Source organism: Pezoporus flaviventris, unplaced genomic scaffold (assembly GCF_033815535.1).
Source record: "Pezoporus flaviventris isolate CSIRO_AGI_PZ_B2104156 unplaced genomic scaffold, CSIRO_AGI_Pfla_v1 ptg000031l, whole genome shotgun sequence".
Taxonomy (NCBI): Eukaryota; Metazoa; Chordata; class Aves; order Psittaciformes; family Psittacidae; genus Pezoporus; species Pezoporus flaviventris.
This window is the reverse complement of record NW_026892579.1, coordinates 68024690-68040655: the sequence shown is the minus strand read 5'-3', so window position 1 is coordinate 68040655 and position 15966 is coordinate 68024690. Positions and strand designations below refer to the sequence as shown.

At 44.5% G+C, this 15966-nt stretch overlaps 3 protein-coding genes across 6 annotated transcripts in view; 2 read left to right on the top strand and 1 right to left on the bottom strand.

Moving 5' to 3' along the window:
* The window catches only part of NPHP1 (nephrocystin 1), a 179074-nt gene that overhangs the window by 31253 nt on the left and 131855 nt on the right, over positions 1–15966 (top strand). The window lies entirely within an intron of this gene.
* The window catches only part of ASB3 (ankyrin repeat and SOCS box containing 3), a 28746-nt gene that overhangs the window by 9188 nt on the left and 3592 nt on the right, over positions 1–15966 (bottom strand). Inside the window, exons 2-5 of the mRNA XM_061461742.1 lie at positions 2703–2916; positions 2157–2315; positions 1045–1157; positions 297–432 (exon numbers count right to left, since the gene is read on the bottom strand). Coding sequence (XP_061317726.1) covers positions 297–432; positions 1045–1157; positions 2157–2315; positions 2703–2898 — 604 coding nt within the window. The 5' untranslated portion in view covers positions 2899–2916. The remainder of the gene's footprint in view (positions 1–296; positions 433–1044; positions 1158–2156; positions 2316–2702; positions 2917–15966) is intronic.
* CHAC2 (ChaC glutathione specific gamma-glutamylcyclotransferase 2) lies at positions 3138–15144 on the top strand. 2 transcript variants are annotated; one of them, XM_061461744.1, is made up of 3 exons: positions 3138–3339; positions 8851–8886; positions 13167–15144. In XM_061461744.1, exons 1-3 carry the CDS (start codon positions 3205–3207, stop codon positions 13548–13550), a joined length of 555 nt encoding a protein of 184 aa, XP_061317728.1. In that variant the 5' UTR covers positions 3138–3204; the 3' UTR covers positions 13551–15144. The 2 variants fall into 2 exon arrangements, with proteins under 2 accessions (XP_061317728.1, XP_061317727.1); XM_061461743.1 differs by having other exon boundaries at positions 13164–15144.

Here is a 15966-nt window from a genome sequence, read left to right as displayed (position 1 = left end):
AGAAGAGCAATGTCATCAAAACCAGTCTATTCGTGTAGCACTATGGAGGGCTTCTAGAAGACCTTTAATGATCCTTGATCTTTTAATTTGCTATTTAATTTCTTATGTCCTACCATCGCTTGCTGACAACTATATTAAATTTAAGCAATGAAGATGGTTTTGCACATCCATCAACAACTAAAACTACATTTAAAAATGACAAAATGTGAAGTTCTGAAGCGCAGGAGCAGAACTAAAGTGGTGACAGGGTGACGTAAGTTTAAGAACAGTGAAGCTAAATGGGTGATCACTATTACCATGGGATATGAGCAGTCGTAAACTCTCCAGCTTTCCATACTGAGCAGCAACGAAGAGCGGCGTAATTCCAAAGTCATCCTTACATTCCTTGCCTGCCCCTTTCTCCAGGAGCATTTGAATGATCTCAGTGCATTCCTGAAATAGATATTTGTATTCTCAAACAACAAAGCAGCAGAACACTGACTTAATCTCCTTTTCTCCACACATTCTAAGCAGAAATAAGAATATACTTCAATTCTAAAGATATACTGAGAATTTACTGGCAAACAATCAGACAGGTTTCATTTGATTTTTCCACACTTGCTCATTTAAAGGCTACATACAAACAGAAATTAAATTATTAGAATCATTCATCAACAAGTTTAAGAGCCATTAACATATCCAGAAACAGGTCTCACATCTCACTGACGATGAGATACTAGACAGAACTCTGTGTCAAAATATCCTGTAAGAGATTCACTTCCCAAATCCAACAGGTAAGCTTGGGAGTACATGCAATATTTCTAATTAATTAATCAACCAACACTGATTAAATAATGCTTCTAAATAATTATTGCTTCCCAACATCAGCATCTCCTGCAGTTTCAGCTCCACTTCAGTGCACTGCAAGCACTTCAGCCTTTAGATCCCATTCTGACTATAGGGTAGGTTAGGAAAAACACTTCTATATAGAGGCCAAGAAATGCAGAAGTTATCACTCAGAATACACCAGTTACATGGAAATTATATGATACACTTACAGGTTACCTGTAAAGAAGCTTGGTGCAAAGAATTCCATCCAGACAAGGAATGAGGTCCTTGAACATTCGCCCCATGTTGGAGCAGGAAGGTTACAGAGTCTGTATTGCCATTTTCAACAGCTGGGAATGAAACAGGGAAAAAAGAGGCCAAGAAATTCCAATTAAATGGATTTCAAGAGCTCCCTAAAAAACTCAGATGGTCTCACTGCTCACTTCCCTGCACAATAATCACAATCCTTTTAAACTCACCTTAAACTGAATTCTTTTAAACTCACCTTCAATATTTGTTTCCTTGCCTTTTAAACTTACAGCCCCAAAGCAGTGTTGGAGAATGGAAATTTGACTGCAGAGCTTTTAGTTAGACCTGTGAAAACCCCACCTACCCTGTGCTAAGACAGGTAACAGCAAGCTTCTCTCCTCCCTCTTTCCTGTGGCACACACTGCTCTCCAGAGCAGTGCCTCTGGCTTGTAGTACTCGACATCTAACACAGAGCTGTGCCATAGCTCCACCACAGAGCCTGCACTAACCTGACCAGAAACTTGGTCCTTTTTAACTCTCTCATGGACACACAGCCCCAGAACCATTCTTTCCCCTTGTCTAATCCACATACAGTCTTAATTATCGTTATCCAGCGTGCTTTTAATGATGATTCCCCCATAAGTGCTATCTGTTGCCAATTGTTCTAAGCTATTATTTACATCAAATCACAGTGAAAAAAACTGTAATAATGGACTTTTAACTGCTGTAACTGCTAAACTAGGAACTGCAGAAAGAATAAGAGGCGTTTCACAGAAGAAGTAGGAAGGAGTTAGAATAAGACTTGAAACACCCTCATACAGGTGTAATCCTATTTTTCTTTGCTAGAAAGAAAGAGCAGGTGGTGATGAAAGCCAATTTGGTTTCATAGTTTTGTTTGCACACACAGCCTGAAGCAGAATTATCCATAAATGAAAAGTAATTCCTAGTCATGCACCATCTCTGAGTCGAAAGCCTTTTATTTAGGCTACTAAAACATAAAGCCTGGTAGGCAGTGAGTGAACTCTGGTGAGTTTAAACTCAGTGAATAAGCTTTTCCCCACCCATTGGGTGTTCTGAGATCCCAAGAAAGCTTGTGTCACCTAGGAACAGGGGGGTGGTTCTTTCCATGGTAACGTCATTGGGGTCAGCCCCGGCCTCCAGGAGAACACGGATGCTTTCCACAGAGCCACGGCGTGCTGCAAGGTGCAGTGCAGACATCCCTTCAAACGTCTTGGAGTTCACATAGTCATCAGATGGAGCTACAGGAGAGTAATGAAAGAGAAAAATGAGAGTGTATTTAGTAATGGATTATAAACCACAGTTATTTTCTTCACATAACCCAGTTATTTGAGATCTGTGGCCTACAGTGTATGCGCAAACGTGTTGTTATCACCTCTTCCAAGCAGCAGCGTCAGTTATTGCTGGCCCTACACAGATAACAGCTTTGGGCAGAGAAGACAGAGTAAAACCCAGTGTCATTCACAGGCTACAATGTGCCCATTTCTCTTCACTATGTAGAGTCAGTATCTAGGAAACCACATATAAATTCACAAAATAACTAAGAATATGGTGAAAGAAATCTATGTATTCTAATGGCAGTGTAATTTAGCAGAAAACCCCACTACTTCACATCAAGTTTTCCTCACCTGCACGAACAAGCAGCCTCAGACACTCACTCGAACCACGAGCTGCTGCTTCGTGGACTGGCACCCAGCCCCTGTTATCGGGAACGTCAGTGCTGTATCCCTGCTTGATGAGCTTCCTCAGCACTTTAACGTTCCCTTCCCTGGCCGCCAGCCCCACGGCAGAACACCGATCCGAGTAGGCTTCCGTGAAATCCATCCCTGCGTCCGGCCAGCTCTGCGGGAGGAAGAAAGGGGAGGAGAGGAGGGGAAAGAGGCGCCTGTCAGCACAGAACACGTATGAGGTCGGTTTGGTTCGTTCTGCAGCGGTTTTGGGGGTGCCATAGGTACCCAGTGGCTCCCTGCACACAGTTCGGAGGGCGGGGGGGGGGGTGGTGGTGGTAATATTCCCCCGGCCAACAGCCACAAGGCGAGGAGCCGGCTCCCGGCGGGGCCGCCCCGGAGGCAGTGCGCAGGCCCGGGCCGTGCCGTGCCGCCCGGCAGTGGGGCAGGCGGGCGGGCGGCCATGTGGGTGTTCGGCTACGGCTCCCTCATCTGGAAGGTGGATTTCCCCTACGAGCAGAAGATGGTGGGGCGCGTCCTGGGCTACAGCCGCCGGTTCTGGCAGGGCAGCACGGACCACCGCGGCGTGCCGGGCAAGGTGAGGCGGGACGCGGCCGCGCGGGACACACCGGCCTCCTTCCTCCCCTGCGCAAGGGCAGAGCGGCCCTTCCGCGGGTGCGGAGCTCCGTGCTGCGGGGCCTCGGCCACGCTTTTACCCTTGAATTAAGTCCCTCTTGCGAGCAGCAGCCGCTTCCTGCCGCTCCAGGCGACTTCTGTATAGGGCAGAGGCGCAGTGTTTCCACTCTGATTTATCATCCATTGCATCGTGCCGAGGAGTGTTTCCTAAAGCTCAACAATTGGATTTCTTCATAGAATCCTATCCTGGTTTGTGTTGGAGGGGACCTTAAAGCTCCTCCAGTCCCAACCCCTGCCACGGGCAGGGACCCCTTCCACTAGAGCAGCTTGCTCCAAGCCCCTGTGTCCAACCTGGCCTTGAACACTGCCAGGGATGGGGCAGCCACAGCTTCTCTGGGCACCCTGTGCCAGCGCCTCAGCACCCTCACAGGGAAGAGCTTCTGCCTAAGAGCTCATCTCAGTCTCCCCTCGGGCAGGTTCAAGCCATTCCCCTTGGCCCGTCCCTACAGGCCCGTGTCCAAATGCCCTTCTTGTGTACTAGCAATTGAAAAAACCCAACAAACAACAAAATGAACTTCAAAGAGGAGGAGAATGGTAACAAAAATAACCACCAGTCCTTTTAACAGCTCAAAATTTACCATGTTATTTATTATAGACATTCATCTCAGTAACTCAGGGAGAATACCTCAGTGTGGGTGTCAGGCTTTGAACAGAAAGGTGAGTTAGCAAGGAAAAGGTGAGTTACTTAGCAAGGAAAAGGTGAGTGAGTTAGCAAGGAAAGGCCAGAAGTGTCGACCTGAGCAACCACCTCACCAGTTTTGAGCCTTTCTACTTTCAAAAGGAAAGTCATGGAGGAGGAAGTACTGTTTGAAAATAGGAAGAAAGTCACCAAGAAAAAGAAACTACAATTCCAGAAGTGAGTGTTCCCAATTTCATGTAAACATAGCTGTTTTGAAACCACAGGAGTGAGAACAGTCTTACTCCCCATTGAAAGCCTGTACCACCCTCCCAAATACAGAAGGGCTGTAGCTCTTCTGTAATTCTAAAGAGCTCAACAAATATTAGACACAATAGGTTACAGAAGCACCCAGCACTGGAGATGAATGAGGGTGGGGCAGAGCCTTTAGGGCTGCAGATGCTGCTCAGGATTTACTGATCAGAAACACAAGCTGATCACAATGTATAGAAACAGCCACTGCCACACAGCTCTGCAACAACGGGCACACGCTGACTGCTGGGTTTGTACTGTGGAAGTGTTTTCCTAATGCTCCCTATGACATCTAACCTGCACCCTGGTAGCTCCACTCGCAAGTGGGAATATGGCTTTAGAAGAGCTCCTTGTCCAGGAAAGGCATAAGGATTCCACCTGCAGCCCTGATCCAGCTCTGAGGCAAGAGCACAAGAGGGACGTGGAGCTGTTGGAGTGAGTCCAGAGGAGGCCATGGAGATGCTGCGAGGGCTGGAGCAGCTCTGCTCTGGAGCCAGGCTGAGAGAGCTGGGCTGGGGCAGCACCTGAGAGCAGCTCCAGTGCCTGAAGGGGCTGCAGGAAACCTGGAGAGGGGCTTTGGACAGGGGCCTGCAGGGATGGGACAAGGGGAATGGCTTGAACCTGCCAGAGGGGAGACTGAGATGAGCTCTTAGACAGAAGCTCTTCCCTGTGAGGGTGCTGAGGCGCTGGCACAGGGTGCCCAGAGAAGCTGTGGCTGCCCCATCCCTGGCAGTGTTCAAGGGCAGGTTGGACACAGGGGCTTGGAGCAAGCTGCTCTAGTGGAAGGGGTCCCTGCCCGTGGCAGGGCTTGGAGCTGGATGATCTTAAGATCTTTTCCAACCCAATCCATTCTCTGATTCCATGATATTTTCTGCTGGGCCAAGCTGGAATTCAGGATAATACTCACAGAGTAACTGTCGTTGCACAGATACTTAGCATCTTGCAAAATGCCCACACCAGGTTACTATCCACAAGTATACTTGGTTTTAAGAAGCCGAGACACTTGTATTTCTCCTCTGGTCAAGATCATAACCCAGAACCATCATCTGCAGGTGTACAGGGCCTTAAAACAAAACACCGCCCCCCCCCATACATTGTTCTATTTCAGTGCTTGTTTGGACAGACTTGAAGACACAGCTCACTATCTAAATGGTTAATGCATTGATGTTTTACATAAAACACCTAGCACGAACAAAATACACTTTCTCCCAGCATCAACAAGTTAATGTCTTTTGTATTCCTGCAGTCCCTGGGTTGTTACTCCTACTTGCAAGGCAAAAAGGCTCCCTCAGTGCATGCTGAGAGGATACAGAGCTGAGACCAGGCAACTATAAAATCTTTACAGTCCTTGACATCAGTGATGAATTGAATCTCCTGTGGGTGAGCTACAGGTCAAACTGCTCCTTCAGTACTAACACATTTCAAAGAACAGCACTAAAGTAATAGCCAACAAGTTAAAATGCTCTCCTGAAAGCACCGGCTGCTCCAGCATTCCAGGGTCTGCAAACAAAACCACACGGAGCACTTTCAGGTACAATGGCTGGAAGCTGGTAGCGCAGGACATGGTTGACCTCTAATTGTACTTTGAACTGCTCAACTCATACTCTAATAAGACGGTTAATGAGTTATAAAGAATAATTAATCATGGGACTGTATTTTACAGCTTACAGGATGTTGAATTTGAAAGAATATATGGCAACTTATGCATTAGATGTAATTAAAAACAAGATTTTCAGAGGATTATTCTGAATAGTACATTAAAGCAGCTTGAGTTTTACCAGGCAAAACCAGTGCTCCCTGCAAAATAATGTTGTGGGCTTCTTACTGAATAAGGAAGAAAAATGTTTTCGTAAATAGCAAATTCCAGTTTTTTTAGTGCAAGCTTCAGAAACATCAACAGAAACGCACACCTGCACGATTCACACGAGTTTTCTCAGACATTAAGGAGTTTGCTTTTGCATTCAAGAGCAGGGAAGTATAAATGCATTCAAGGGTTACAGCTGTTCCTATCGCAGTGTGGTGTGAACCACACTAACAGCTTGCTGCTGCCAGACCAGTGACGGTTGGCTTCCCCTCCTCTCAATCCCCCCTCCCAGCTCAGACCACTCACTTCAGCCTCTCCTTGGTCTGACACCAGCTCTCAATTGGCTGCACAGCACATCTGACATTTGGGAGTCTCACACCAGCAGCATTCCCAGTCCTGCTTAGGAAAAATCCCAGGGAAACTCAGTGGCATGATGAACACAGCTCCAGCTGTCTCCTACCACTGTCCAAATGTGTCCAGATAGAAACACCATGGGTATCTGCACACGTAGAGCTACCACATCAACCTGAGGTGAAATCAGTTTAAGGTAATGAAGGGCTTTTAGTTTGTTAGAAGTGAATGGGGGAAGAAAGGAGGTTGGACTGGAGCACCTGCAGAGGTGCCTTCCCACCTCTGTGATCCCCTGCTTTACCCTGGATGGCTGCCTGTGAGGGAGCTATAGAGGACAGAGGGAGGCTCCTGTCACCCCATAATGAGCACAGGAAAAGGACATAGAAAAGGCCAGCCTTTGGCAAAATAAATCGGTGCTTTCAAAGAAACCAGTTATTACCTTCCTATTTCCCTGGCAGTGTTCAAGGTCAGGTTGGACAAGGCCTTGGGTGAGCTGGTTTAGTGTGAGGTGTCCCTGCCCATGGCAGGGATGTTGGAACTTGATGATCTTAAGGTCCTTTCCAACCCAAACTATTCTATGATTATTCTATGATTCTACTTATTAGTAAACTTACATCTCCCTTTCTGAAAACAACCTGAAGAGGTAGTCAAGCTATAATTCTTTCTAAGGTCAGATTTCCTTTTATTCCAGATACAAAAGTCCATGGATTCATCTATCAGTAAATATTTAGGCATTTCAGTAGCTGAGCAGTTTATGGTGCCACTGAGAACAGTAACAGTGGAAGATCTTATTCCAGTTTACCCCAGTACTTTACTTTTATTTAGTATTTAGGCTTCAGCCACAATCATTCCTGGTGATAAAGAGAAAGCTGCTTCCCACCCCAGAACATGTCTTTAATCCACAGTTTACAAGATCTTAGGGACCAGTTTTGAGTGTACATGTGAAGGAAGTATTGATGGCTATGGAAATACTTCCCAAAAGGAACACCCGAGTTACTGTGATTAATCATGGTTTCCTTGGAGTACTCAAATAGTAATCATTTAGTATTCATTTAGTTTTGTTGCCTTATTTTATCAATCAGGTCAGGAGTAGATGGCTGATGTGGGAGAGACCTGGCATAAAAGCGAAAACCCACAGCACCTCAGAGCTTATAAATAAAGAGCCTTTAAGACTGTAACAGACCTGAATAAGTAGTATCTACAGTTGGTGGTATCTAAAAGTGCTCTGCAAAAAAAAAACCCTAGATTTCCTGTTTGGCTTGCAGCTGATAACTGTGTAGGAGAAAACCCCACGCTTATAGTACTATTCTGTGATTCCATGAGGGAGACAAGCCCAACTACAGACTTACTAAACACAAAAGCATGGGCATGGCAGTGAAATTGCCTTAAAGACTGAAATGTAGTCGCCTAAGACTCAAAATTACTCAAGACTAACTGAAAGGCATCTAAGTGTGTCACATTCAGATCATCTTTGTCACTCCCAAGAAAATGAATTTCCATCCTATACTAAAATTGAATGTTGGTACCTCTGCTTTCCCCGCCTCAAATCAGAGACATTTGTACACTTGCAAAAAATCTGATGCCAAGATTAGTGGTTTTAAACTACAAGTGTAGTTCTCCATAGGGTATTATGTTTTAAAGTTGTATTCTCTGGGTTATATGACCAATTTCAACAGTTTTCAGTATTTGCATACTGGATTCTTACTCTTCCAGCAAGTAGTAATTCCTTGGCAAAACAAGCCATTACCAAGATATCCTCCCTCTGCCCAGTCAGGAACAATGAGCTGGAATGGGGAAAAGGAGAAAACAGTCTTTTGCACAATATAAACTTCTTTTGTCAATTTAGAATAACCTGGTGCTTACTAAGAATTACTAGCAGGTTTCTTTGCTGTGTGTTTTCAAACCATCTAAGTAGCTAAGAGCTTATAAACCTAGAAGTTGCCATGCGTCATAGTGTGTGATTAACACTTTGTAGAATCCAGTTAGTTTTACATTAACGAATTATTGGCACTGTTTTAAATGGGGATAGAATTGAGTGAGGAGAGCACACACAAAGCAAAGCCATTCAAAACCTTTCTGTTGCTGCCTGCCCTTAATTTAACCTCCTTGTTGCTGCCACCTTCCACTCAGAATTTCACATTCTGTTTATCTAAAACAAATCCAAAGCTATGCTCAGGAAGTATTTATACTGGATCTCACAGAACAGACCTTACCAAGATGGTCCTGGATTAGTTCTCTGACCCTTTCATTATTCCTCAGTGTTTCTTGGTTTGGTTTGGCTCAGGATTTAGGGTAAAAGCCTCTAACTGAACTACTCTCTTTCATTGTAGCCTGGAAGAGTTGTGACTCTGGTGGAAGATCCTGAGGTACAGTACTCCTGTTCTGTCTCTGTAGTGTACCGAATGTCCTGTTGCATTTCCAGCCTGTGTAGTAAGTCTCTATTCATTTTTGCTTCTCTCCAAGCAAATAACAGAGTTATCTTTAGTGCAGTGAAAAGTTCCCTCAAAATTTCTTGGTGTCATTCCAATGACTCTAGATCATTTAAAATAAATCAATAATTCCAAATGAAGAAACTGGAAGTACTCTGGGTCTGTCACTACCAAAGGTATATTGAAAGTATTTTCTGGAGTAGTCACTTCAGCTGCCCAGTTGGAACATGCAGAACTTCACTTCCAGGATAGGTGTAGTGCTGACAATACACCAATAGTAGACCCTAGATGTTTGTCAGAACTGTAATTTTGCCCTCCCAAAGTGAAATGAAATAAATCACAACTACATTTCAGTGATGAAAAAGGAGATATTGCTTCATTGTTTTGCTACACAGATAAAATGCTTAAGGAATTAAATGCCACAACTCCTGTGTTTGCTTTTACATAATATTGTGAAATTAGCTCCCATTGAGAGAAAATGGTCACTGGCCCAAGTGTACCATTCTCAATGATCATAGAATTATAGAATCCCAAACTGGTTTGTGTTGGAAGAGACCTTAAAGCTCATCCAGTTCCAACCCCCTGCCACTGACAGGGACCCCTTCCACCAGAGCAGCTTGCTCCAAGCCCCTGTGTCCAACCTGGCCTTGAACACTGCCAGGGATGGGGCAGCCACAGCTTCTCTGGGCACCCTGTGCCAGCGCCTCAGCACCCTCACAGGGAAGAGCTTCTGCCTAAGAGCTCAGCTCAGTCTCCCCTCGGGCAGGTTCAAGCCACTCCCCTTGGCCTGTCCCTGCATCCCTTGTCCCAAGCCCCTCTCCAGGTTTCCTGCAGCCCCTTCAGGCACTGGAGCTGCTCTCAGGTCTCCCCTTCAGGAGCCTTCTCTTCTCCAGGCTGCCCCAGCCCAGCTCTCTCAGCCTGGCTCCAGAGCAGAGCTGCTCCAGCCCTCACAGCAGCTCCATGGCCTCCTCTGGCCTCGCTCCAGCAGCTCCACATCCTTCTTGTGCTGCTGCCCCAGAGCTGGATCAGGGCTGCAAGAGGGGGTCTCCCCAGGGCACAGCAGAGGGACAGGATCCCCTCCCTGAGCTGCTGCACACACTCTGGGGTTGCAGCCCAGCACATGGGGACTTCTGAGCTCAAGCACGCACTGAAGCTGGGTCAGGGTGAGCTTCTCCTCACCCAGCACTGCCAAATCCTTTCCCTCAGGGCTGTTCTCCAGCCACTGAAATCCATGTTACCCATTTCTAATTCTGTTTGATAGTAAAGGCAGCACCTTACAGCTAACCACTAGGGTTAGTTCTAGGGCTCTTACCCCTAGAAAGCCCTCAGTTGGACTGCTCACCAGCTGGGACAAGAGCCTTCTGCTAGGCTGGGGGAGCCTGGGGCAGCTGTTGCAGGATACACCTCAGATGCAATGCTTTCCCATTTCCTGCTGACCACTGGGCTCATGCTATATTCTGGCCCCTTGCTGGGATGGCTGTAATGGTTGTGTCCTTCCAGCCTCCCTCCTCCCCAGGAGAGGGAATTCCTGCAGGTACTAGTGCTTCCAGGGGGGATGAGAGGGAAGAAAGGATGGCATGGTAGCAGAGGGAGGGCAAGGCCACACAACACCAGGCCACAAGACATGGAAGACATGTATTTTGGTAGTCATTTAGTTTTGATTTACACTTGCTTATCTATATAATCAGTAATGCTCTTGCTGCCATACCTACCTGTTCCCCTGACACAATAGCCACCAAGAGAGGTAAGTCTAGTGCAGTTGAAAACTTCAGCTGTTCTTTGCAGTTAGCAAAAGCAGCAGAATGCAGTGCCCGGTCTCTCACTGTGTATTTCTGTACCTTTCTAGTCAGGGGTTTCACATCACTGTACTGCTGGGTACCATTATGTTACACAGGCGCCTATAGAGACAAAGAATAGTTGTGTTTGCTGTCACTCAGTTGGTATTGATAAGCAAACTTTCTTGTTCCCATAGAAACTTGTTTCCCCTTAGCAAACCAGTTTTGCTTGGTTGGGTTTTTAATCCTTTTCTCCAGAACCTGATGTGGCCACATCATCTCCCTTTACACATCAACATAAAATGATACAACAAATCATTTGCTTTCATTTCAGTTACTAATTCTACCTTATGCTGAAGGTATCTTAGCAGACGGTAGCAGTTACTCCCCTGTGCACGCACACTAAGCAGCAGTGGTCCTTTCAGTGGCAAAGCTCCATGCTAACCTGTGTGTGTCCTTTTCCACTAGTGATACACATAGCACAGCTTGGAAACATCTCATCTACAGAGTTAATTCTACTTGTTCTACCTGAATTTCTTTGCCAGTTAAGAGGAAACCACACACAAAAACCCAATCATGTTCCCTGTCTGGTTACTGGGTTATAATTCCCATTACCTGAAACAGGAATCCCTTGTCCTGAAAACTAAATGAACGAGCAGCACTTGTCTGCTCTAATCCCTGTCTCCACCACACCCACATGTATGTTCCTGTCAGCACCAAAGCAGGTCTGAATGCCAGATTTGACACAAGAGAATAAAATGTGCAGAAGAGGCTAGTTTTAAAACTAATACATTTCATGCAGCTGGAGGGAACCCAGATCCCAGAATCAACCAGGTTGGAAAAGCCCTCTAAACTCATCAGGTCCAACCGTTCCCCAGCACTAACCCATGACACTGAGGCCTCGTCTCCACGGGGTGTGACCCCTTGCAGGGCCGGTGACTGCAGCCCTGCCCTGGGCAGCCTGTTCCAATGCCTGAGCACTCTCTGGGGCAGGAATTGTTCCTCAGCTCCATCTAAACCTGCCCTAGTGCAGCTTGAGGCCGTTTCCTCTTGTCCCATCCCTTGCTCCCTGGGAGCAGAGCCCAGCCCCTCCTGGCTCCATCCTCCTGTCAGGCAGTTGTAGGGAGCCATCAGGTCCCTCCTGAGCCTTCTCTTCTCCACAGAGCCCCCCAGGTCCCTCAGCCCTTCCCCATCACACTTGTGCTCCAGGTCCTTCACCAGCTCTGCTGCCCTTCTCTGGCCCCACTCCAGGACCTCAATATCTCAGGATGCTGAGGGGAAGCAGGGAACCCATTTGTGCACTCATTACATCAAATGCTGTAACCAGCTACAAAAGATGTGTAGAAAATTATTCTTGATTTTTTAATTATTTTTTAATAAATTGCCTTTGACCAGTATATGGTCTGAGTGCAAAATCCAATACTCATGAATTAATACCATCACCCCAGCACTGTCTGGGATCTTGACTGAATATTGAAATCCAGTGTAGGGATAAAAACCCAACAGCACACCACAGACCAAAGCAACAACAAAACACACACCTTAACTGCTTTGCCATCATTACTGTAGCACTGACACAGACCAATTTAACTGCAGAAGAATCCGCATTTGATGTTGCCAGCAGACAAAACAAACTACCATTCGCTGTACAACAGCGCTGGTAAGAAACGCCCTGTAGCTGTCAGTAGATAACAGACCATTGTCACTTCTCTATGCTACTTCAAAACAAAACCCCCACGTACATCTCTTCCTACACAGATCTGACTGATTTATAGAAAACTTGGTAGGAGAGTATAAGATAACACCTCTGAGAAAGTATTTATGAAGAGGATAAAGACATACTCAGATTCTCAAGGACAATCATGAAATTTAAGCTCACTGTTTGCTGACATGCTGGGTATGCCACATTTCATTATGCAAAATGAAGGTTTATCTCTCAGCTTGTTCTTCTCCGATTCAGTTTCAATGCAGTAAGATCACCACACTCACCCCTCCAAGTGCATGTGACAGATGTAGGTGACACTCGGGTCCTTAGACATGAAACTGCAACTAAGCAGCGTGAGGGTCTCATCAAAACTCCTTCAAATTTGGCACTATTTAAAATTTTAATTTTCAGATACAAACTTATCTTCCTGACCTGACAAAATCTCTATCCTTTTTGCCAGCACCTCAGTAGCCTGTGCCAAGGCTATTTACTGCTTCAAATTTAATGGTCACAACAAATTACTTGGTAAGAAAGGCCTCAGCATTAGCAAGAAAGTGGATGATCAATCTGTAAATTACCCTTTTAGTTTATGCTTCTCTCCAGAAACAGTGTGAGCTATAAAAGGACTGAAAATTGAAGAAAATTAATGTATTTAGGAGAGTTTTACGTAAATGCATTGATTTCTGAGTACCCTTTTAAACCCTGCTTGGATTTTCTCCTCTTCTGTCCTGCAACAGGGGTGTGTATGGGGTGTTGCTTACAGACTGCCACCTGGACAAGAATGTGAAGTAAAGGCATACCTGGACTTCAGAGAGAAAGGAGGCTACAGGACTGCAACTGTCAATTTCTACCCCAAAGACTCCTCAGTAGAGCCATTTGATGTCCTGCTCTACATTGGCACCTGTGACAACCCTAACTACCTTGGTCCTGCTCCTCTGGAGGAGATTGCGGAACAGATTCTGAATGCAGTTGGTCCTAGTGGAAGAAACACAGAATACCTGTTTGAACTTGCCAGTTCCATCAGAAACCTCGTACCAGAGGATGTAGACGAGCATCTCTTCTCCTTAGAAACACTAGTAAAGAAACTCTTAGAAAAGCATCAAAACCTCAACAGTCTATAAATAGTTGTTGTGGTTTCAGCCTGAACCCAGGACAATAGTTTATTTCTTTTAGTGATCTTACTTCACCTTCAGAGGAATGGTTTCATTGCACAACGGATATATGACTTGGAGGCATGTTTCTCTGTACTATGCTATCTTATTTTCATATTTAGAATAGTAGTTGGTCACTAAAACACACCATTACAAAACTAATTCTTTCAGGAGCCAATAGAAAAGGGAGCAGAGAAAGTGTTTTATTTAGGTTTGAATTTGGTATATTGGGCTTTTAGCCAAAGACTGCATCTTTCTGAAAAGCTCAAGAGAACTCTTCGTTTGAAGACTATAATTACAATTTCAGGTTTAAAAGAAATATTTAGAGTATTTTTAAGATGAAAGTCTACATTTAAATACAACTCCCATTGATTTTAAGTGGTAGTTCTTTCTGATTCCAGAGCAAAGGTGAGGGTCCCTGTCAGCTGAAGAGGTAAACGTTAAGTAAGAGTTGTAAACTGCATAGTAAATGCACAATAGAACATTTACCTCTTCAATGTTCTGCTTCACTGAAATGAAGTTATTGCACTGAATTAGTCACTTTACCCTTTACATATTATTTTGTCTTTAAAAAAAGAGGATAAACCTTTCTTACTGTCAAGGGAAGACTTCTTCCCCTTGGCTCATGTCAAACCCCTGAAAGCCAAAGCACAGGAGACTTGGACACAAACAAGCCATAACTTATCAGTGCCTCCTTTTAGTTTCTAATATAAAGAATAAAGCCAAAATGTTAAAATTCAGAATATGACTTGAAGTCACAATGCAGCAAGAACATTCAGAAACTCTCATCTCCCGTTACCTGTGTTTAGATGCTGTTGTAACCCATCTTTTAAAGAAATCCCCCATGTCTGAGGGTAGACTTTAAGCCAGTACTTTTCAACTGCTGTTACAGGGATTCACAGACAAAAGGTACTTAAGAAAGGAACCCTCTTTCCAGTGTGTTGTACAGGCATCCATAGGAAGAGGGTTGGGAAGCCACCAGTTCAGGCTGGCAGGTTTACTTCACACAAAACAGAAGGAAATGGAGTTTCTGTCCAAGAAGGCCTTGTTTTGCTTCTCAGAAATCTAAGTGGTCTTTGTTCATTTTTAACAAATGTATATTTTTATATGTTAATATAGGAAAGGTTCTGTTTCAAACACCATGTAACGTCAAAAGTTCTCGCACAGAGAATGTGTGTTTAGAAGCAGCTTTTAAGCCTGTATTTTGTATCAGCGATTGGAAACCCTGTATTATTCTACTATACAGGTTGTCCCTTTCTCTTCTTTACATTTTCTTGTTTTATATTTGCAATTGCTTGAAAATATCAGGGTTATCAGAATAAGAAGCTGTTATCCTTTTACCTGGCCACCTATAAAAGCCAACAAGAACACCGATGAATGTTAACAGGAAACATTTGGGAAAGGCAGTTGGATGAGTAAAAAATAAGATCCTAAAATTCAAACCTAAATTTGAGATAACTACACCAGTTATAATATTTAACCAAAAAGATGGATTTTTTACATACCAGATTATGATTTTAGGGTGTCTCTGGCATCTCTTAAGCATTGATCCATGGGGGGGGGGGAATAGAAGCTTTTAGAAGCTACTACTCACTATTGATAGTTGAATGCCACTATTTTAAGAGTACCTGATGGGGGTACTCTACACTGCAGAAGCAAATCCTCTGATCGTGTTGGCAAAGTAATTCTATGTACTGAGCCCCCATTTTTCTATTTGGATATGAGTTACTTGCAAACTAATGGAATATCCTTTGAAGGTCTTGATTCTCCACTGCACTGTGCTGGTTTATGGATGATGTACCTGAGTGGAAAAGCTACCCCAGTGGTATAGCAGGAGACGAGCTGGATCTGAACTTCCAGGATAATAGCCCTCAAGATTCCCAAAGCTGGAACTGAGTGACTTCATGCACCAAAGATGGACAGTGATAACCATCACCCAAATCAGCATTAATGAAGATGTTCCTTTACACATGTATTTATTCACCTGGACTTAAAAAGTAACTCCTTAAGTGTTGCTGGATACTTAACTGTTACCAAAACCAGTTATATGTGATTTACTGCAAGGATATTTAAGTGTTTAAAAGAATAGTACCCTCAGAAAACCCAAGCAACAACAGCACTTCCTTTCTTGTGCTTACTTCAGATTTAAGAAGCTGTATTAAAGTTAAAACATGTAGAATGGCACATCCACTCCTACAATTCGTTCCTCAAAGACTTATCCTTGTTCCTTAAAACAGGGCAGGGGATGCTTCCACTCACTATGATCCCAAAACGTTAGTGATGATTCCCTCTTTAATTATTTAAGCACTGTGCTGGGGCATTGTGATTACGTATGGCTCTGCATTCTGTAGCTTTTGTTATATTACTGGCTCATTTCTTTTCCTGA

Coding starts and splice junctions, on each gene's coding strand:
- CHAC2 (XM_061461743.1), top strand. CDS start 3,205: ATGTGGGTGTTCGGCTACGGCTCCCTCATCTGGAAGGTGGATTTCCCC. Junction 3,340..8,850: donor ACCGCGGCGTGCCGGGCAAG/GTGAGGCGGGAC, acceptor CTTTCATTGTAG/CCTGGAAGAGTTGTGACTCT. Junction 8,887..13,163: donor CTCTGGTGGAAGATCCTGAG/GTACAGTACTCC, acceptor TCTGTCCTGCAA/CAGGGGTGTGTATGGGGTGT.